We start from the raw sequence: 23,015 nt of genomic DNA, 5'->3' as shown, positions 1-23,015 counted from the left end.
TTTTGCACAGCTCTGCTGGATTTTCTGAAATTCAGGCTTTCAGTTAACAGCTGTGCTGAACTCATCAAGAGTCTCTTAATAAAGTGTTTGAGAGCATCAGTTAAAGTAAAGTAGTGAAGAGGTAGAGTTACAGGTATACAGTGAATAGTGAATATTTGAGTGATCTTTGAATCCAGATTATGAGAATCAAAACTACTCAACTAAATGAAGAGAAAATACTTTAAGAAATTTGAAGGTCAGTCAATCTAAAACATGTCAAGAACTTTGAAAGTATCCTCGAGTGCAGTCGCAAAAACAATATAATGATGAAACTGGCACTCATCAGGACCGCCCCAGAAAAGAATAGAAGAGCGAGAGTTTCCTCTGTTGTACAGGATCAGTTCATCAGAGTTACCAGCTTCACAAACCACAAGTCAACAAACAGCTTCACAGAGTATGGTTTGGGTTGTTTAACACTTTTAAGTTACTACATGATTTATGATTATGTGTTCCTTCATAGCTTTAGTATAACTCAGTATTCATTTACAGTGTAGGAAAAAGTTGTGCTCAAATTCTAGATGTGTTCAGTAAGTTAAGTAAACTTAAATTAACTCAAACCCTCAACACCCCACAGGAGCTCAAAAAGCCATGGGTTTATTCTAATGTCCCAAATAAAGAAAATGCACACAAAAAATATATATTCTATTGATTTTTTTTTTCTTGTTGTCCTTTAAAATGGTTAAAGGGTTAAGCGTCTCTTTGGGAAAGCTGTGCCGAGGCTTCAGAACGGTCTGCTATTCATCCTTCAGTCTGTACGCTCTTAATCAGTGCCAAAAAAAACAGTTTATAGATGTCCTGGAGTGGAGGAGTGCGCAGTTGAATAATGAGAGTTCAGTGCTGAGCTGGGTTTATGCAGGGCATCAGATATATTATATGCTTTTATGAGCCGGTGTAAAGCATCATTTCCTCACTGAGTAAAGTGTAAAGCTTGCATCTTCTCTGCTCTCATTTCATGATCAACTTTGCTTGCCAGGTGCAAAAATAGCTCTACGCTGAAGAGGTGCAAATTTATGCAGCTCTCGCAACGCTGGCAAGAAAACAGAATTGACACTTTCTCTGTGACGGGGTTCAGAACCCATCTAAAATATGTTCACTCTTTCTCGCTCTCACTCTCTGTGTCACACACACACACACACACAAAATCACTTTTCTCACACACAAACAACAACAAACATAATGACTTACAGAATGAGAACAAACACAGGAAGATAGATGACAACATACAGGTGTATAAAAATGTACTATATATTTTTCCACACTGTGTGCATATTTTTAGGGACATGAGCACTTAATTAAGATTAATAAAACTCGGTACCAGTTTATTTGGAGCGGCCCTTTGTAAACTTTGTTATAAGTTGTGCATTACAGTTTTTCTCAGTCGATTTGGTAAATTTTTCAAATCAGAATTGAAATCCTCAAAACAGTTCATTCAATCTCCTCATCTCCGTGTCACTTGTGCACATCACAATTGAAGTTTTCATTGTGTTTCACATTTTGCAAATGTCTTTGTCATTATTGCTAATGGTCATGTACAATTTTCAGCTGTTTTTTGCATTATCCATTGCTTATGTCGTGCTCATCAAAATGTGTTGTACTGAATATCTACGCAATTGTCTTCCCTCCAAAACATTTAGGCTTTAGGTCATTGCCTCGGTCATTACATGCAAAAGTTCTGAACATGTTATCATAATCTCTCAGGCTTTATTTATACATTTCTATAAACTTTGTTGGTAAAGTTGGTAAAATCCTGGTCTTATAATGGCTGAAGCTGCTCGCCGGGTGCAGCCAAATATTGAAAGAACAACTGTGTCCTCCATTGTTCAAAAGCATTGCAAGGGATGGTATTCAGTGTAACGTGAATGAAAACATGCAGCCCAACAGAGAGGAGAGGCAGAATGCATAAAAAATCACTATAATTGCTTAAGTTGTTGTCTCAGGTTTTGAATGTTTGCAGTACGTTTCTAATTTCTAATAGTTTTCTTTTTGTTATTTATAGAGAACTGCCAAACAGCTGCCTGTCTTTCCTGAATTTCCTGAACAATACAGTAAAAAAAAATTACTCAGAATTTTATTACAGTCCAATTTCTTGCTGTCAGTCTCCCACATACAGTTATTATTACAGTTTTTCTCGGTTGCTTCGGAGCATTTCTCACATCAGTATTGAATTTCTCAAAACCAGTTGTTCAGTTTGCACATCATCTAGTCACTTGTGCTCATTATAGAAGCCATTTCTCATTTATTTTATACAAAAAAAGCTAATTATTTTTTTACAAACTATCAGTTGCTTCTGTCATGCAGATCACAATATATTATACATTATTCTGCTGGACTGGCTTACCCACCATTAGTTCACTGGGAACATCTTTACATTCAGTTCAGTTAAACTAGTTATGTAATTAGAGTCTGTAAAGCAGATTTTGTACATACTATACTTATACATATAGATTTTATACTATTTTCTATTAGATTTTTCTGGTAAAAATCCCCTGAATTGATGAGTAACTAAAGTCTCTCAGTGAGGCTGAAAACTGGATAATAGATATAGAAATAAGCAGATGGTCATAATGTTATGATTGATCTGTGTATAGTCATATGCAGTACAGTAAGTGATCTGTGATTTCTGACCATTGCTGTGATTTTAGAAATAAACATCTGATATGTATCATAACTCTATCGTGTTCAGAATAATAATGAATGAAATTCATAAAAGTCATGTTTTAAATTCTGAAATATAACATAATAAAACTGGAATAAAGCTAAACTAAACACCTGGATGAAGTTGAGCTTTAACCTGATGAAACACAGTGTACTGAGCAGTCTTGTCTGTTTGTTCTGTGGTAAAACGACATGATCTGTGAATAAATTACTGTATAAACAGTAAAATCATAAAAGTGAATTCTGTGTAATTTCTTGTATTCAGGTTTTCATAAACAGTAATGTGTAATTCTGTACTGCTGAATCTGATTTACGATTTACCAGAAAAAATGCAGAATTTTTTAATAATTCTCACTCAGACATCAAAACTTTTATTTTGTAAAGTTCTTATAGAGTAAACAAAAAAATGATCACATGACTAATCATAATCAATGACTAAAGAATTGTTTATTCTGATGACTCTGACACATTCACTGATATAAATATCTACCTTTGGATCAGGGATAACGGATTTAGAGTGCACTACAAGCATTTGCTGCTCATCTATTATGTTATTATATTATGTACAAACTGGTTTGAGAAATGCTCACAGTGTGGTGCAAATATTAATTCTGATTTGAAAAATGCATCAAAGCGACTGAGAAAAACTGTAATATTTGCTTTTGAAACAAAAACAGAGAATTCTGAGGGAGTTTTGCAGTTTGCACTGTTTTGAGAAATGCACGTGTTGTGATGCCAGTCATGATATGAGAAATGTACCAAAGCGACTGAGAAAAACTGTAACAACAAAGTTTTAGTGTAGATGCAGAGGTTTTGCATCTGCAAACATTGGGTTACAAACCATATCTTAAAGATGTTCTGTTGATGCATTGCTTACATTAAGTAGATTTACATTACGATGGTAATGTCCCTGGCCCTAATCCTAACCACAACCATAATCCTAACCCTAATCCTAATCATCATCCTGTCCCTAATATCTACCTCAAGTTCAACCCAAATCCTAATCCTAACTACCATCCTGTCATCAGCAGTTCTCCTGATTTAACATCATTAAGCACAGATTAACTAACCTTTTACAGCTGACTAAAACCCATATGTGTACTATACACATATTAGAAGCACTGCATCAGGAAGCTGATGAAACCATGTTAGCAAGAGATTACTTTGGCAAACCTTTATCAAGCCCTACAATAAAAACAGAAGCCTTATTTTAAGATTGTCCAGAAGCAGAATTGACTTTGCTTGGCTCAGAGGGGTTGGAATGAGCCAGTGCACATATGCAGCCTTTAGGACCACATCTATTACAGAGACATCCAGACAATGCAAAACCATACACTGCACAAATTACAAAGATTACAGCATTCGGACTAACCTGTCCCTCATAGAGAATGTGTGGAGAATTTTTAAACCAAATTGGCCTGGCTTTCTAGAATTCTCAGGGTTCCTCAGTGTAGCGCTGTTGGGCAGCTTTAGCTGCTAATTGCGGCTAGAGCTAGCGGTTAGCTGCTAACGCTGCTGCACCCAGCCTTAGTGAAAATCTGGAATCTAAGATTATTATAAATAAACGAAAGTGCTTTACTCAGCCAAATAAACAGTTTTCAGGAGTGAAATCTGTGTAGATTAACATCCAGAGCTCGTTTGAAATAGAAAATAGACCAGAAATAGACATTTATTAATAGTGCACCTTATAATGTGGTGTACCTTGTAGTGCAAAAAATACAGTACATTTTACCCCACATATCCTGAACAATACCTGAGTGTGGACATTTTAAACAAGTTTAAAGTCAATCCAAGCAGGCAGTTGAGGGTACAGAAAAGACTACACACTAAGAAAAGTAAGTATAGATTTGTACTTAAATAAGAGTATAAAGCTTGTCTCTGGGGCTGTACCTGATATTGAGGTACAAAAAAAGTACCTTTCAGTAAAAGTCCTTGTTTGTACCCATGGTTTTTGTGCCAGTAAAGATTATAAAGATTATAAACATTATCATCAACTAAATATGGAATGTGCAATTCAAATATATATTGTTTATCAGTACAGTGATACAGAATACTGAATGTACCTTTGGCTGCAGGTTGAATGGTACAAATCTGTACTTATTGCTGATAGAAATGACTTTGTACTTCAGAGGGAACAAATCTGACCCTGTAAAGACCAATATTGTACCTTTGAGGGTACAATTATGAAGAGTGTACCTTTGAGTACAAAAAAGTACTCATATCGTACCTCTGTTTTTTAGAGTGCAGGCACTGTTCAGTCATTCAGAGGTTGTGGGTTCATCTGTAAATATATGTTTGGTGTTGGTACAGTATCTGGTCTGTGGATTGTTCTCACCGTATGTCAGAATCATCCAGTTTCTAATGTGGAACAAGTCTTTGCTTTGCTGTTAAAACAGGATGTTTTATAATACAGCTAGTCCTGAATACCTTAAGTGTGTGAATCAAAGGCTGCTCCGGGTAGCGGGCCTATGGCTGGCACCACAGTCACCATGGAGACTGTCTCTATGGACTTGGAGGTCCCTCTGAACCAGCTCTGTTTCACGTCGCTCTCCAGCTTCTGTGGGAAATGGAGTGATGGATATTATTACAATATCCCTCTCTCGCTCTCTGTCTCAATCAGATGAAGAGTGAGAGAGATGGCACTAAAACTCATTCCCCCCTTTGGTGTTTCTAAAGCTTGCCAGGAACAAATTTACTTGGTTTATGTGTAAATCCTTGTGTGTGTGTGTGTGTGTGTGTGTGTGTGTGTGTGTGTGTGTGTGTGTGTGTCTCAGTTTGTTGGATTGGTCCAGTTATGTGTCACTAAACACCCCCACATTCCACAATGGCAACTCAATGGTCTCCCAACAGACCCTGATTTTAAATGCAGTTTAACCACTCAGAGCTATTTGGTTTTGTCACTGAAGTCCACACAGAGTTGCATTATGGGATTTGGTGGAAGAGAGTTTATGATGTCAGTTCCTCTTTTACCATCTTTGCCTTCTTTAAAACTCTAAGCTTGGACTGCTTTCTTCCTCAGTGGAAGCTCCCACTGGGCCAACCGTATCCTTCCACGCTAATTATCCTGCTGCTCTCATAAACCAAACTATACAGCAAATCTGCCAAGAAAAGCTGAGAAAATGCCACCAACGCTGCAAAAAACTTCAATCTGGTCAATTTACCAAACACTTCCCATTCTGAGATTGCTGTTCGAACGTACTGGGTTTGTTTGTTGGGCTTATTAAAGAAAAACTTAGTGTGAAGTGTTGAAGCTAAACTACATTAAAGGTAATAAGTAATGTTTTATAAAGCTGAACCTAAATAAAAGTGAACTTTACACAACTTAAACAACTAAACTATACTATTAGGTTTATAATTTAAAGCTTAAAACAAGGAATAAAACCTAAAACTACAATATATAGCAATCCAGGCCTAAAATAGGTCCTATAAGATGCACTGGATTATAAAACGCACTGTCAATAAACGTCTAGTTTCTGGTCTATTTTCATACACAAGGCGCACCAGATTATAAGGTGAATTATTTTTATAGTCAAACGAGTGCTGGATGATCTCTCCTGAAAGCTGTTTAATTGAGTGAGTAAAGCACTTCTGTTTATTTACAGTAAGTTTAGGCAGGCTAAGGCAGATAGCGCTACACAGAGGAACCCTGAGTGCTCCAGTAATCCAGGGCGCTATTAGCTAGCTAATACTGCTCCAGTATCAAGTCTCTGTGCTGGAGAACTAAACTATAAAACTAAACTGTAACTGGTAAAATTCATACATAAAGTGCACCAGATTGTAAGGGACACTGAGGACAACTTATACAGTCCTCAGACATGTTCTTCTTAATCCTTTACGTTATATGTTTTCATTATGTTTGTTAAAAAATAGCGCCGATGTTGCAAAAACTCTAAACCTAGTCAATTAACAAAACATTTCCTATTCTGAGTTTGCTATAGGAACTTTATACTATTATTAAATGTATTTCTACATGTTTTAGTTGTTTTTTAAAGTTAGGTTAATTTATATTTATTTCCAAATGAGGACACCAAGGACACATGGATACCTATCGTGGTTGGGTTGTTGTGACTGGGGAGTGGGACATTCCAGGATTTTGGTACATTTCAGGGGTGGTCACTTCTGAAAATTTGATCTTAATTTGATCATTTTTAGTAATATATTTATTAAATACAGGTAATAGACTATCAAAAAGTTTGAGTCGTCAAGCTCAGGTATCAAAGCAGTTTTTTATATTAGATTATGTAATATATTTGGTAACTTACAGTAACAGGGTTGTGAGTAAGAGGGTTGCGAGTAACAGGGTTGCAAATCTAGGCTAAGTTGTGGTTTACCCCAGGAACAGATGCTAACTGTAAAATTTAGCTATGTACACAAGATCAAGGACAAACATGGTTATATAAGTATATAAAGTAAATTTTGACTCTATTCATTCGAAAAAAAACTTGAATAAAAATTGTTAGAGCACTTACTCTTGGTCTTGCCATGTGGGCAGAAAATGTCCTTGTGATGTCACTTCCTTTGTGCCAGTAGACAAATATTTTTAACTCTTTCTCTGCAGGTAAAATTCCTTATGGTAACAGGGTTGCGCGCATGTTGTGGGACACGACTTAATAGCATAAAAACTGTAACATGCAAAACAATGTAGACCAAAGAAGTTGTTTTTATAAGTAAAGGAGATGCAGATCAACAATATACAAGAGGAAGTCATTTATTTACAGCTTATTTTAATTGATAAATTTGCCAAAGGAGTTGGTCACCCAATGAGTGGGACAAGAGAAAACGGCCATTTTTTGAGGTGGTCTAAAGACATTCTGTCTTTTGAATAATATCTAAGGAGCTTATTTTTCAAGTACATTTTTTCACAAAAAAAAATAGTCATTTAGATATTTTGGATACATACATTTGAAATTTAAGTGGTGGGACAGGAAATGTACCAAAATCCTAAAATGTCCCAAATATCTCAAAACAAATAAAATAAAATAAAATCAGTAAAGCAATAAAACTAATGAATAGCTTATTTAGGTTCATCTCCATCTATGCCTGCAGTCAGTGGACAGATAAAAATGTGGTCCTGAGCCTGAATGATTTTGTTGTAGAGAGTCTGATGGAGTAATATGGAGTGTATGTGCCCCACATCTTACCCCCAGGTGTGGTCCACCCAGGTACCGTCAATCCAGGCAATATATGGGCCACTTTTGGCTCGTGTGCCGATTGCCAGCTCCAAAAGTGGGTCAGCAGTGTTATATCTTTGCCCCATATCTGTATGCTAACTGGGTTCCCATGAACGACATCCAGAGGCAAATTTAACACCCAAACCATCAACTTCAGACCTCTTATTTCCATAATCTGCCTTGATATAAGAGAACAGGCTGCACCATGTGTGTAGAAACCTATGAGAAACATGTAGATTTCTAACACACCCCTAAAAAATAGATTTTTAAACCTTTAACAGCCTTCACCTTGTTGTTCAGTCAGAGAATCTCTAATACAGAGAGAAGAATACCAACTTGAGAATTTCTTCAGGATTTGTTTTATCACCAGGAAAACAGTCCAAAAGGAATGTGTTCATATTAAGTTATTTTAAGTGTATAAATGTTTATAAAAAATTCACACTGAAACATGTTTTCAATACAGAACAATATCAAATGTTTCTGTATTGCATGCATAATTCTAAAAACTTTTTTAAATGAGCTTTTTTAGGAGGATTTATCATTTTACTGTATTTTTTGGACTATAAGTGTCACTATCAATACATGTCTATTTTTATACACAAGGTGCACTGGACTATAAGGCACAATAAGCGACACTAGTAAGAATGCTACATCAAAGTGAGCGAGGGTGTCACCATGTTTTCCTTCTAATGGGGAAGCTAGGGGAAAGGCCTAAGTAAACAAAACTGTAATAAAAACATTTTCAAACGAGTGCTGGATGTTAATCTACACATTTATCTCCTCAAAATTGTTTATTTGGGTGAGTAAAGAGCTTTTTAGTTTCTTCATAGTTTAAATGACTTCTTAAAATAATAGGAAATAGGAAAAAAATAAATAAATAATAATAATAATAAATAAATAATAATAAAAAAACACTAAATTTAAGGTGGGTCCAAATTTCAATTTGTACTGTATATGAATATAAATCAGACATTGCACTAATAATTTTTTTATTTCAAAGTTTTCTGACAACAGAAATCAGTATCATATAAAAAATAAAGTAACATGTTTAGTTTGTTAATTCACATTTAATTTGATTGATCTAATATTAAACAGAAGTACAGATAATTTAGCATTTTGTTTATATACTGTATTTTATAGTTTACTGTAATGCCACAGATGATGTGTTAATTGCATGTCACTATAAATATATTCATACAATAATTTACTGCTTTATCTACAGTAAATTCAGCGTATTGATAATATTTCAGGAAGTAGGGTTTGAGAGTTCTGGGCTTTTGGAAGGTTACCAGGGAGCAAGTTCAGCTACTGAAGCAGAATGATTGTGTAGATGGTCTGCGTTTAGTGTACACACCACTCCTCTCTGGCAGCAGCACACACTCTTTATGTGTGTGTGTGTGTGTTCTGCTCATGCTGTGAAGTGAAAACACACTGTCAGGTGCACATTATGAATGATTTACACTGGAACACTCCTCTTGTTCTTTACCCCGCCCCCCTGCGTCTACTCACTGCTGTCTACAAAGCCTTTACAAAACGCTCTCTTACACGAGGCAGAACTATCCATCTGTCTGTTCTTACACACACTCCAAACTACGAAATCTCACACACATGCAGAAATATGACCGCATTAGCAACTTATAAACTCAAGATAAAATCAGAAAAGGTTGGTGGAGGCTGTTCATGTAGCTTGCCATCAGCTGCTGAAGCCCTGAGAGAGCACAAGTTCTCTCTCTGGGTGGGTAGGTGGCGCTCTCTTCCCTCATCATTCCAAATCACAAGTCTGCATCTGTGAGCTGATGTATCAGAACCGAGTCCCTTCACTTTCCTCCGAGCGTTAGCGCTGTGATGCTACTCGGTAATGCTACAGTATCAGCAGCAGTTCAAAAAGAGGCGGTGGCGGACTTCACATTTATCAGAGGAGGAGTGTGCTGATCTTCACCCTCCTGGTGTGTTGGGGCATCACTAGTGATAGGCGGAGTCCTAATTAGTGGATTGGGTAATTAGCCCTTTCCTGGAAAAAATAGGCTAAAAATTTGAAATAAAAAAAAAAAACTGAGATTTTACTTTTGATTTTTATTTGATTGCAGACAGTACAAAATTATTTAATGTTTTGTTTGCTCAGCTTACATGCACCATTTCACTTGTTAATACCCATTCATTTCTGCATACTTGAAATACATTTTAGCACTGAGGATACCAACCAATGGAGTGTTTCAGGTGTTTTTGTTTTTTAGACAACATAAACACACACCAGTAAGCACACAAACAGTGATGTGTGTAGCATTAGGTTTTGTCTTGTTGAAAAATGCATGGACATCTCTTTTTTAAAGGTTTATTTCAAAATTTCTCCCATTTTAATTTTTTCTCCCCAATTTAGCTAGGCCAATTATCCCACCCATTACAAGTGATGCCACAACACAAGCACATGCCTCCTCCGTATAAAGACTAACACATGCCTCCTCCAATACATGTGAAGTCAGACTCCGCCCCTTTTTTAACTGGTGCTGACTTCTGTTTTGCCTGTTAAAGTTTTCAGTGTTATTTTTGAATGCTCTAAAGTCCTCTAAAGTAAACTCTTGGCCATGTGGTTATTTCAGCATTTATTAAAGGAAAGGTCTGGATGCTGACATTCCTCCTGATATAATTAAACCAATTGTTTAATGATATATTGATGTTATTATTTTTTAAATATTGAATTCATTTTTTAATCATTTTCTCACTCATTTGTCTACCCAGAATTGTATCCATACTGCTTTTGTTTTAAATCATGATTAGAGGAAACAAATCGATTAAAATCAATTCATTTAATTAGTAATTAAACTGATTATAGCGAACAAGGCAGCCCTATCTTTATGTTTGTTTGTTTGTATGTTTACTGGGTGGTGCAGGGAAGCTTTTAAGGCTCTAAACATCTTCCCATGGCTATGGTTCCTACACTGTATTTATTAACAAACCAAACTGGAGTAGAACGATCACAGGTTTACCTGACTGCTGTTTCCTCACTTTACTTATGGAGTCTTTTTTCCACTTTTCTTGTCCAGGAAAATTTCTCTTCATCTTCTAATAAATGTGGGGCACTGATTTGAGGGAGGACCGAGAGGCTTTCATTATTTTTATGGGCCTATGTAGCATTCGTAGTGCATATAGAGTTGCCTAAATTGGTGCATGTGTAGTGCATATAGAGTTGCCTGAAATGCAGGAAAGGGTAACGTATATTAACAAATAAGTTGACCTGACAGAATATTAAATGACTGTTAAAAAACACTGCATTTTTTTATTAAAATTTGCATACTCTTCCAACCCTTTGGAGTTGTATATAACTTTATTTTAAGTTACAGTTTTTATTGGTTGTTTTGACGCTGCCGTCGACTCAAATTCACATTTTTCAAAACAGTTAACACTGAGACCTAAACAGTGACACAGTGTTCAAAATTACACATTTTGTTTGCAAAAGGCCAAACCAGTGTCAAAACCTTTAAAATATGCAACAAAAGCAAATTTAGCCTTCAAACAACTCACATTTGACACAAGTGTATGAACACCTCCAATCAATCATTACACATTGGGCAACAAAATACAAAATACAGCACTCATGTGTGAATCAGTGACCATTGCTTGTCATTGTAGTCTATATGTGACTGTATGTAGTCAAATTTACCCTCTAGCAAAAAAAAATGCATCCAGAATCAGATATGCTTTGATGCAAATTTTATTAATTAAATGCTTAATTTGTTTAGACTGTGGCTGACAAATGAAATATTCCAACTGAAAATACATGGAAATAAAAATAAAATCCATTACTGTGTAAGAAATTATGAAAAAACACAGAATTTTACAGTAAACAATGAAAAACTATAGTAGGTCTATACTATAAGAGTATAAGCGATAGCCACAAGTGATACTCTTCTGTCTCTTCTAGTCTCCTCTTTCTTGAAGCCTGGGCCACAAGGCCTCATCCACATCGCATTCAATATTCTCTCGTGCAATGCACCGAGGGAAAAATCGTCTAGCATGCCTGATCCATCCTTGACATGCCTCTGCATCTATATCTTGGGCAGCAGCAGTCATTGCATTGAGCAAGGGCATCTGTTCATAGGGTCGGTGATTATATACCTTCCATCTCCATGCACTAAAGAATTCCTCTATGGGATTTAAAAACGGAGAGTATGGAGGAAGAAATTGTACCATCATCCGACAGTGCACTGCAAACCACTCATTCACAATACGAGAGTGGTGGAACGCCACATTGTCCCAGATAATCACGAACCGTGGCATGCCAGGCCTCAACAGGCCTCGCTCCTGAGGTGGGATCAGGATGTCATAAAGGGCATTCAGGAATGCTATGAGACGCTCAGTGTTGTATGGGCCAATGGTAGGAATATGGCACAGGACGCCATCATTGGAGATGGCAGCACACATAGTTATATTGGCACCCCTCTGCCCTGGAACAGTAATAGTGGCCCTATTCCCAATGAGGTTCCTTCCTCGTCTCCTTACTTTACAAAGATTGAAGCCGGCTTCGTCGACATAAATGAAGATATGATGTGCCCCCTCAGCTTCAAGCTCCATTATTCGCTAAATAATACAAAGACAAAATTACAATTATGTCAAAGTGACTCCAGTTCACTCTACAGTAACTGCATGATATAACAAGGATTACGAGGATAGTACTGTTGTGTTTCCTTACCTCCACATATTGGCATCTGGCCTCCTTCACAGCTTCAGAGTTCCTCTGAAAAGGAACTCTATAGAGCTGTTTCATGGCCATATGATTCCTTCGGAGGACGCGGTCAATTGTGGCCTCACTCACAGTATGGATGTTCCTAAATACTCCCTGATCAGCAATCACTGCTGCCTTGATTTCACGCAGCCTAATGGCATTATTTGCCAGAACCATGTTGACAACGGCTGCCTCCTGTTCAGCATTAAAAATTCTCCCTCTACCACCACCGACTGGTAGTCTTTCGATTCTATAAAGAATACATGAAATGTGGACAAAATTACACGAAGTAATGTATATCACTGCAGATACTGGATTTCTGTATATACTGTATAGCAACATTACCTGTTCTCCTGTTGAAAAACTCTAACAATGGATGCAACAGTGTTTCTGTTGAGAACAGGTTGGACTCTCTGTCCAGCTTCTCTCAATGAAAGGCCATGGTTTACAACATGATCAATCACAGTTGCCCGAATTTCATCGGTAACTTGAGCCCTTCCAGCTATACCTCTACCTCGCACACGGACTCCTCTTCCTCTGACCCCTCTACCTCTTACTCTCACTCTTCCTCTCATCTGCATTAGACCTCCTCGATCCATGCTTGCAAAGAACAACACAGGCCTGCAGACTGATTGCAAATTTAAATATTCTGTGAAGAAGTGTCAACCAGGTGCTTTCAGTGATGTAATAATGATCAGGGAGTGTCTAAGAGTTTGGAGCTTATGGTTTCTGTTCTGTAACCAAAGTTAAACTCCTGAAGTTTGGACTTCTTGAATGACATCTGCGTTAACTGTTTTGCAAAAGGGTGTGAAAACTGTGTTAATCCAATGAGAATGGGTTAACACATTTACAAGAGGTGTCTTCTGCTCTGCTGAGATGGTGATGATGAAGACTGAGAGGTTCCCAGTTTCTTCAAACAGGTCAAAGCAATCAATAAAAACTGTAAACTATAGAAAAAATGCTAAAGAGTGTCAAACTGTGTTCAGCGCCTCATTTCTATTCGCTAGTTAAGGAACTTAGCATGGCTGCTTCTCTCCAGCCCTGTTTTGATTTGGGTCACTGATTAATTAATTAGATAAAAGTATTTGAGAGTTTGCCTTCATTAGCTGATTCAGAAAGGCCTTCAGAGCTAATAGGGTGCCAAGATGTACGCGCAAAGTCTTCTGTGAAGTGTGTGCATGTTATCAGGATGAGTGGCTAAGCTGTTTCCTGTGTGCTGTCAGACAGTAATTGGGCTGTGTGTGTGTGTGTGTGTGTGTGTGTGTGTTTGTGTGTGTGTGTGTGTGTGTGTGTGTGTGTGTGTGTGTGTGTGTGTGTGCGTGTGTGTGTGCGTGTGTGTGTGTGTGTGTGTGTGTGTGTGTGTTGTGGTGAGCTTGATCTTTGCTCTTTTTAGTTTAGAGCAGAGGAGCATCTATAATGACTGTGTACATACATCTGACCCGTAAGGTTGTTTGAACTATGATGAAAAATATATATAATAATAATAAAATGCCTCTCTGGACAGATTTTTTGTACATTCCTCCCCTGTCTCTCTCTCTCGCGCTCGATGTGTCTTTAGTTTCTGCCCGTTCTCGTTTTTCCACCAGTTCTCGGGCTCCCTATCTCGCCTTTACAAAGGCGTTTTTTCCCGTCGCATCCCAATTTACTGGCTGAGGGAAAGGGTTTTCACAGATTGAATTGGCAGAGGAGAGCGTTTGGTGATCTTATATCACACACACTGCAGCAACACAAGGCGTGAACTGGATGTTTTAGCTGGGTTCACTGGGCGATAAAAAAAACAGCGTCTAGTTCATACACAGCACTGAACTACAACTCTACACATTCTTGCTGGTGGCAGATAAACTGCTATTCGTTAAGTACGGTATTGTATTTTATGGACTATAAGGCGCAGCGGATTATAAGGCGCAGATTATCATTGAACATCTATATTTAATCAGAAGGTCTTGCCACTGGGTATGCCCAAGCAAACAAAACTATAATTCTAAGTCAAAAAGCGCTAAATGTTAATCTACACAGATTTCTCTCCTGAAAACTGTTTATTTGGGTGAGTAATGCACTTTCGTCTTTTTACAGTAAGCGTAGATTTACAATATTTTAGTGCAGTTAGGCACCAGCATTTGCCTCAATTAGCAGCACTGAGCGCTAGTAAATGATGCCCGACAGCGCTACCCTCAGTGTTACGATAACACAGGGTGCTATCAGCTAGCGGTTCATCCCACATAGCTTGTTTTAACACAGTAAACACACAGACTACAGTCTGATATACTCACCTCTGAACGCCGAAAGAGCTAGCATTGCAGTTAGCGGCTAATGCTAATGCTGCTCCAGCCTCGGTGCTAGAGAAACTTACTGAAACCCCTTTATTACCCTGTGCTTCAGCAGAGAGTGAATTTTAACTTAAGGATTTTAAGTGTGCCTTATAGTACAAAAAATATTAAAATATAATACTGCAAAGTCAGTGTCAAAATCATCAGGCACTAAGAACTTTGAAAGTGCACAGGTGCTGCCCTTTTAAAATAAGTCGACTGACAAGCATTAACAAATAGGTAGAAAAGGGAAGAGATTGCAAAATAAAGGCAAAATAATGCATGAATGTGTATAAACAGTATTTTTAATCTATCTGTACACTTTTTTAAGTTCTTAGTGCACCATTTCAAATATCATGGCCCTCAGAATCCTACCAAAGACATGTGGAGCTACTTTGAGCTAGTTCATGGAGTAAAATAGTGATTTCTTCGCATGGGTAACTCTATGCCCCTATCAATTGCACTCTAAGTCTTTTGGGAGCATCAGCTAAAAGTGCTATATTTGGGAATTCTGGTGGTAAATGGAGATTTCTACAATAGTTTGTGCTCATTACTATGTTTCACTACACGGCAAGACAATTTCACACCATAGTTCTCCTTTAATCTGGGTCTGAGAAATTGTGCCCAAGTCTAGATTGGTTTTACATTGAATGTTTCTGGATCTTTATCATAATACTTAGCATTTTCTTATAATTGTCAAAAAACTAACTTTTGGCTTATAAGACTTTAGACCACACAATTTATATTTGTTTTATATTGTACTGGGTTAGTGTGGAGATAAAACTAGCTCCTTTTAAAGGTGTATTTTGTATTTCTACAAAATTAACCACTTAAATTAATGTTTTATATTCCATAAAACTAGTTCTGACCTGATTTTTAGTTTAAGTTATAAAATTGTTGTTGTGCCATTTATGTTACTCAGGACTTTAGCCTTAAAATATTTATATTTGTCATGTGCCCTGGGGAAATATTAATGAGCTGCTCACTGAATTTATTCAGTTTAAATTGTTTAAATTGGGTATCGATATCCAGAAAAGAGTGTGGGCTCTTATGAATTAAAATAGGAAAATGAATAGTTTAAATCATTAAAAACATTTTTAAATGTGTTATTTAACCATCATTCAGAATAAACAGGCAGCACTAAAGCCACCTCCAACATTGAAGAAAAATGGAATAAAATGTACAAAGAGTATTTGATGTAAGGATGAATAAATTCTGTAATAATGTATTTATTCAGAGTAAATCTTGAAAAATTAGTTGTACAAAGTGTTTATATGGAATGTAAACTTGATTTATGCTACAGACACAAACCGCACAATATATTAGCACTGACCGTTACTGCTATTGATGTACTTTTTGTTTAGTTGTTCTTTTTTTACACTATTTATTTAATGTTATTTACTCTTGTTTATCTTTATCTTTCTTTGCAGAATAAAAAAGGTCAGAAATGAGGCTTGTGAACTGGAACCTCCCCACCAGCTCTTTAGGGGTGCTCCATGGAGTGGCTCGGACATTCAATCTAAAGAGAAGTTGTGCACAACCTTATCAAGCAGAGTAACTGGACTTCCAGCCCAACTGACGCTTCCAGCTTCCACTAAAATAAGGCATCACTAAAAAGCACTGATAAGCCAGAGTCAGTGTTTATCAGTAGACAATCCAGCAGTGACAGTGACAACTCCACCTAATCTCCAACACCAGTGAAAGCCTTGTTCACTCTACTCCCTGTGGGTTACATCTCAGCTCCCTACCTGAGCTACCACCTGGGTGAGCGGAGGAACCATGGATGAAGCACATGAATCCAGTTCAGCTCGATCAAGGAGTGAAGGAGGAGGTATGGTGAGAAGTGCCTTACTCTGGGGGACTGTGGCTGTTGCCATTTTTTCATTTTCGTGGGTGCCTGCTGTTCAGGCTGATTGTTGGCTGATTGAAGGTGAGAAGGGTTTCGTATGGCTAGCCATCTGTAGCCAGAACCAACCACCGTATGAAGCAATCCCATTACACATTAACAGCACCATCGTTGACCTGCGACTCAATGAAAACAAAATTCGGAGCATCCACTTATCTGCCTTGAGCCGTTTCAGCAACCTCACTTACCTGAACTTGACCAAGAACGATATTTCCTACATAGAGGATGGGGCTTTCTCTGCTCAGTTTAATCTGCAGGTGCTGCAGATCGGTTTCAACAAGCTGAGGAACTTGACCGAAGGCATGCTGAGAGGCTTGGGGAGGCTGCAGTACCTGTACCTTCAGGCTAACCTGATTGAGACCGTCTCACCTAATGCCTTCTGGGAGTGCCCGGCCATCGAGAACATTGACCTGTCCATGAACAGGATCCAGCAGCTGGATGGAAGTACTTTCCGAGACCTAGCTAAACTAACCACATGCGAGCTCTACTCCAACCCATTTGCTTGCTCCTGTGAACTGCTGGGATTCTTGCGCTGGCTAGCGTCATTCCCTAATCGAACGAGCGAGAGGATGATATGTGATACGCCGGCTGGCTTTTCTGGGTACAGCCTCCTAAGCCAGAATCCTAGGATGCCAGCATATCGCAACGCTTTCCACGCCCTCTCCACTGTCTGCACAGATGAGTATGTGACCCCGAACTTGCTTGGATCTTCAGATGGGGGCACACCCACAATCCTGCCAGATTTGAGTCCCTGTGGTTCAGATGACTGCGCTTCAGGGGCATTTACAAACGAAGCTTTCAACATCATCCCAACGTTCTTAGGTCCGGCTCACTCCCGTCCAGTCATTAGGCTTAAAGAGATGACCCACACGAGTGCAGTAATAACAGTTGACATCCCATACCCATACAACAAAATGTACATCCTCGTCCTTTACAATAACAGCTTCTTCACAGACATTCAGAACCTCAAACGCCACAGTGAGGAGATCGAGTTGGAGAACCTTAAATCACACACAGACTACACATACTGCGTGGCATCAATACGCAATTCTTTGCGCTATAACCACACCTGCTTGACAATCTCCACCAGTCCTAAGACCATGCGAGAGCGTGTGCCAAACGATGCATCTACTACTCACAATATTATGACTATACTGGGCTGCTTTTTCGGAATGATCATCGTGTTAGGTGTGGTGTATCACTGCGTGAGGAAGCGCAAGCAGGCAGATGAGACAAAGATCAAGAAACTTGAGAAGATGAAAAGGAATTTGATTGAGATGAAGTACGGATCAGAACTGGAAAGCGGGACTATCTCACAACTATCTCAAAAACAAATGATGTCCCCTGGGGAGTCCGTTCAGAGAATGCCGTATTTACCGGCGTCCAGCGAATCAGACCAGTACAAGGTGCAGGAGATATCAGGCACTCCAAAAACCACAAAAGGAAATTACATGGAAGTGAGGTCAGAGCAGTCAGATCGAATGGAATGCAATGTTCCCCTGTCAGAAAACAGCCAGAGCTCTGTGGCAGAGATATCAACAATTGCTAAAGAAGTGGACAAAGTAAATCAGATCATCAACAACTGCATCGATGCGCTCAAATCTGAGTCCGCCTCCTTCCAGGCTGTGAAGTCCGGTGCCGTGTCCACGGCCGAGCCTCAACTGGTTCTCATTTCAGAGCACCCACCAGGCAAGTCCGGTCTTCTCTCACCTGTGTACAAAGGAGGCTACCACCACCCCCTGCAGAGGCACCACAGCATGGAAGCTCAAGCGAAGCGTGCCAGCACGTCCTCAAGCGGTTCAATGCGCAGTCCTCGATCCTTCCGTTCAGAGGGCGCCTACCGCTCTGAGTCCAAGTACATCGAGAAGTCTTCTATGGACGAGTCTGGAATTCTGACAGTCACCCCGGCGGCAGCAATACTTCGAGCAGAGGCGGAGAGGATACGACACTACAGCGAGCACAGGCACTCCTATCCCGGCCCCCACCACATGGAGGAATCCATAGAAGTTTCGGGAAGTCGGAAATCGTCCATCTTGGAGCCGTTAACCCGGTCGAGGCCACGTGAGCTCTCCTATTCGCAGCTTTCTCCCCAATACCACAACCTCAGCGGGTACTCCAGCCCAGAGTACAGCTGCCGGCCATCGCTCAGCCTGTGGGAGCGGTTCAAACTCCACCGCAAACGCCACAGGGACGAGGAGGAGTACATGGCTGCCGGTCACGCGTTACGGAGAAAAGTACAGTTTGCCAAAGACGAGGACCTACATGACATCCTTGACTACTGGAAGGGTGTTTCTGCTCAACAGAAATTATGATCACTCGTTTTATAGCGTACTCAAGTGTGGCCGACACAAGCCACACTTCATTTTTTCTGGACCAAACAAAGCCAGTCTTGATAATTAAATAAAATAAAAAATTCACTCATTTTTAGAGAGTTAAAAACTTAGATTATAATTCTGACTTCATTTAACTAGCTATTTTTACTATTTGACAATGAAACAGACAAAGTACGGTAGATCTCGCAGTGTGTATGTGCCAAATAATAATAGATAACTTTTAACAATATTAACCTCAAATCAGAACACTTTTTATATTATATGAAGATGAAGTAACAATAGGATATTATTGTATTACTTATTATTACTATCATTACTGTCATTATTATTATTATGATTATTATTATTGCCACTATCTTCATTGTTACTTATAAGTATTATTATTATTAAGATTGATTATTCTTATTGATTCTATAATTAATCTTTGGTTATCGCATGGCCGTGTCCTGTGACAGTATATTGACTGTTGTGCACTTGGAGCAAAGAACTCAAACGACTCAAAAACATCTGCCGAACACTGTTTGCCACAATTTTACGGTTTCAAAATGAACCGTGCTACTTTCTAAATACTTTATTTCCCACCTTTAAAGACTGTTCAAAGGGACTACTGCAGAATTCTCATCTATTCAAGAGAACCTGAGTAGAGAAATGTTCTAAAAGTTCCCACAGGAAACATCTGTGTTGGCTTTTAAAAGGGGTGACTTTTGGGAAACAGCTTCTGTTGGCGCTTTCTTCGCTCTTTTTTGTAAAGTTTATGTTCAGAAATTTGCAATGAATGTCTTAAGTCCTTAAGGATTAAATCTGCACTGTTCAATTACACACAGGAACACACACACACACACACACACTCTTTTGGAATTTTTCTTCCCACAGGTTGAGTTTCAAAAGTAATTTAAACTTTTAAACAGTGCCACAGGGGAAACTGTCTTTATAGACACACACAGACTCACACACATACAAGACCTCAGTGTACACAGATCATACAGATCATACACATAGGAGAATGAATGTACAATGGATATTTTAGCTTTCTCAGAAACCAGTCATCTGTGTCTTTGATTCACACCTCATCCTTCAGTGTTACTCTGTGTTCACACTGGCAGGCATCAGGTCATTTGAGGCCACACAGGTGGGTATGTTTTGGCGTGACCAGTTAGCATGCTGGCTAATCTAGCAAGCTATCTATCAAACTATCTGCTCCTTTCCCTGTAAATCTGCAAAGGCGTATCATATAAAACAGAAAAAACAGAAGCAACTGTTGTAAATCAAAAGTTCAGAGAGCAGAAGTTTGGGATCTTGAACCCAATTGGTCTACGATTGGTTTAAAGAGTTTGGAATTTAGACCTCTCTCATAAAGGAGGAGTTGGCTGGGTATTGCACTTGCCCCTTTGTCTTGGTAACTTAAAACAAAAGAAGAATTGGGGTCTGGAAAAATTACCCTGCGTTCAAAACTGTCCTCGCCATTTGGTATCAAAAGGACCCAATTAAACCAATAACTAAACTTTATATTTCTACAGTAATTAAATTAACTAGTTTCAAACTATAAATTCTCTCTGGACTGGCTGTAGAAACTTTTGACTGGGATTCCCACCATCTTGTCATGTGATCACTGACCATCAAATCCAATGCTCTATAATCTGGGCTCTAAAAGCTTTCTCTGGACATTAGAGACAGTCGATTCACTGCATCATATTTCTTTGTATTAAGTTAAGAAAATCTCAGCTTGAGCTGTCACTTGTTTGACGTGTCGTGTACCTAAATTGTTGCTACGAATCTCGTTCCTCAAATGACGGATGGCTTGTTGCTCAGTCGCCTGTCAGCATGAGCGCAGGGTCATTTTTCTAGACCCCAATTCTTATTTCGTTTTTTTCCCAAGTTACCAAGACAAAGGGACAAGTGCAACGCCCAGCCAACTCTTCCTGTATGCGAGAGGTCTAAATCCGTATGACCTCCAGACCGTGTTCCTGCAAGATCAGCTCTGCAGAAAGACGAGTTTACAGAGATGTGTCTTCTCTCTTTTAGCTATTGAACTGCTCTAAACTGCTGACCCAGGCCATTCCTGAAGAGAGCAATCTTTTCTCACAGACAGCAATGCTGATAGACCGTTTAGACTCCACTGCTGGAATTGTGCTATAAATTCTGAAGAACTACTCTCTACAAAGAGGCGAATGTCATTACAGACTTCTGCCACGCTGGTGGCTTGCACAGTGTCTTTGTTTATGGATTCGATTTGATTTGTCTCCATGGGCTCCAGTGTGATGATGGAAAAAACTGCAGAGTCAAAATAACGATCATGTGAGTTGTTGAAATAGTGTAGAACTGCTGGTAAGAAAGGATATTATTGTTCCAGGAAAGCTGGAAGGATTTATTCATAAACAGGGGCGTAACGATGTTCTTAGGCTGTAAGATTCAATGGTCTTCTACAGGTCTACAGTTCTTACTGCTGTGTTCCCAGGGCTCTACACTCTACAAATGATTCTTTGAGCAACATCATAGAAAAATAATTTCAGTTTTATAAAGAGACACATGTGTCAAAGGAATTTGTGAACGAACCTACATGAAGATGGTTTTTAAAGTCATATAAAAACTGTAGAAAGTGGTTCTAAATGTAACTAAAAGTGCTTATTTTATATGAAAATGCTCAAAGAACCAGTTGTAGCACAAATCTGGTTCTTCTTAAATCTTTGTTAATAACATCATGCTCACAATGATGGGCCCTAATAATTATAATAAGGGTTTTAGGATCATTAAAGGTTATATTAAAGAATTTGCAATAAGTCTCTCTCTTTACAGTCACACTTTCTCAGATTTCTTTAGATTTGACAGTCCCTTTGTAAAAGATCTACTTAATGATGTTTTGGAAGAAATGGAAGGATATGTTTATATTTATATCATTTAGCTGTAATCCAATTGCTACTATATATGCACCTTTCATTTAAATTATAATAAATAGGTAGGCAGTGTTTTGAGTTGTTCTCAAGGACACTGTGATAATGTGGACAAACTGTTTGTGGTAAAAAAAAAAAACAATGCCTACATATAGGGACAGTAGTTAGTTTAAATATTTTTAAAAAACTCTCCTTGCCCTTTGGTATCAAAAGGACCCAATTAGACCAATAACTAAATGTTAGATTTCTACAGTAATTAAATAAACTAGTTTCAAACTATAAATTCTCTCTGGACTGGCTGTAGAAACTGTTGACAGGGATTCCCACCATCTTGTCATGTGAACACTGACCATCAAATCCAATGCTCTATAATCTGGGCTCTAAAAGCTTTTTCTGGACATTAGAGACAGTTACTACAACAAAAGCAGAACACTTTCAATATTCTCAGTTTTAGAAGAAAATATAAATATGCAGCTAAATTGACAGAAGAATATGCAGCTGAATGAACTCTGCATATTGGAAATATAAAAAAAATGTAACATACAGATAGAGGAACACAGAGCCCTGGAAACATAGTAGAACTCATTTTTTTCCCTAGACAGTTTAATTAGAGGAATTGAATAAAATATGTTCAGTAACTCTAAGGACATACATATTCCCCCTGTTATACATTATATTATACTGCAATGGTAAAACTGGCAGGTATATATGAAGGTTGTTGTCAGTTGTATTGTATCTAGATGATTAATGGATGAACTGTTGAGAAGATTCCTTTGTCTTGCCATACCTACTCCCACCCATCTGGTGGAGCAGTATACGTCTTTTATAGTCGTACTTGAGCTAGTGGGCAACTGTAACCACCAACTAGAGTAGATCTTATATACAGAAGCACTTTGTAGTTCTATAATTAGAGACTGTAGTCCTCTATCTGTTTCTCTGCATACTTTATTATCCTGCTATTTCTTCAGTGGTCAGGACCCCACAGAATAGACCACCA

The 23,015-nt window shown here is 38.4% G+C and overlaps 2 protein-coding genes across 2 annotated transcripts in view; one reads left to right on the top strand and one right to left on the bottom strand.

Annotated features, from left to right (window-relative positions):
• Window positions 1-21,976, top strand: part of elfn1b (extracellular leucine-rich repeat and fibronectin type III domain containing 1b) — a 214,009-nt gene extending 192,033 nt beyond the window's left edge. The window contains exon 3 of the mRNA XM_022668633.2: window positions 16,322-21,976. Within this exon, the coding sequence (XP_022524354.2) occupies window positions 16,671-19,109 (2,439 nt within the window). The 5' untranslated portion in view covers window positions 16,322-16,670 and the 3' untranslated portion in view covers window positions 19,110-21,976. The remainder of the gene's footprint in view (window positions 1-16,321) is intronic.
• LOC125785732 (uncharacterized) lies at window positions 11,202-13,398 on the bottom strand. The gene is made up of 2 exons (XM_049469795.1): window positions 12,553-13,398; window positions 11,202-12,440 (listed from the first exon to the last, which is right to left on the bottom strand). Exons 1-2 carry the CDS (start codon window positions 12,925-12,927, stop codon window positions 11,781-11,783), a joined length of 1,035 nt encoding a protein of 344 aa, XP_049325752.1. The 5' UTR covers window positions 12,928-13,398; the 3' UTR covers window positions 11,202-11,780.
• Window positions 21,977-23,015: the final 1,039 nt, after the last annotated feature.

This window comes from Astyanax mexicanus, chromosome 21 (genome assembly GCF_023375975.1).
Source record: "Astyanax mexicanus isolate ESR-SI-001 chromosome 21, AstMex3_surface, whole genome shotgun sequence".
NCBI lineage: Eukaryota > Metazoa > Chordata > Actinopteri > Characiformes > Acestrorhamphidae > Astyanax > Astyanax mexicanus.
Note: the sequence above shows the minus strand (reverse complement) of the source record. Positions and strands in the feature narration are given on the sequence as shown.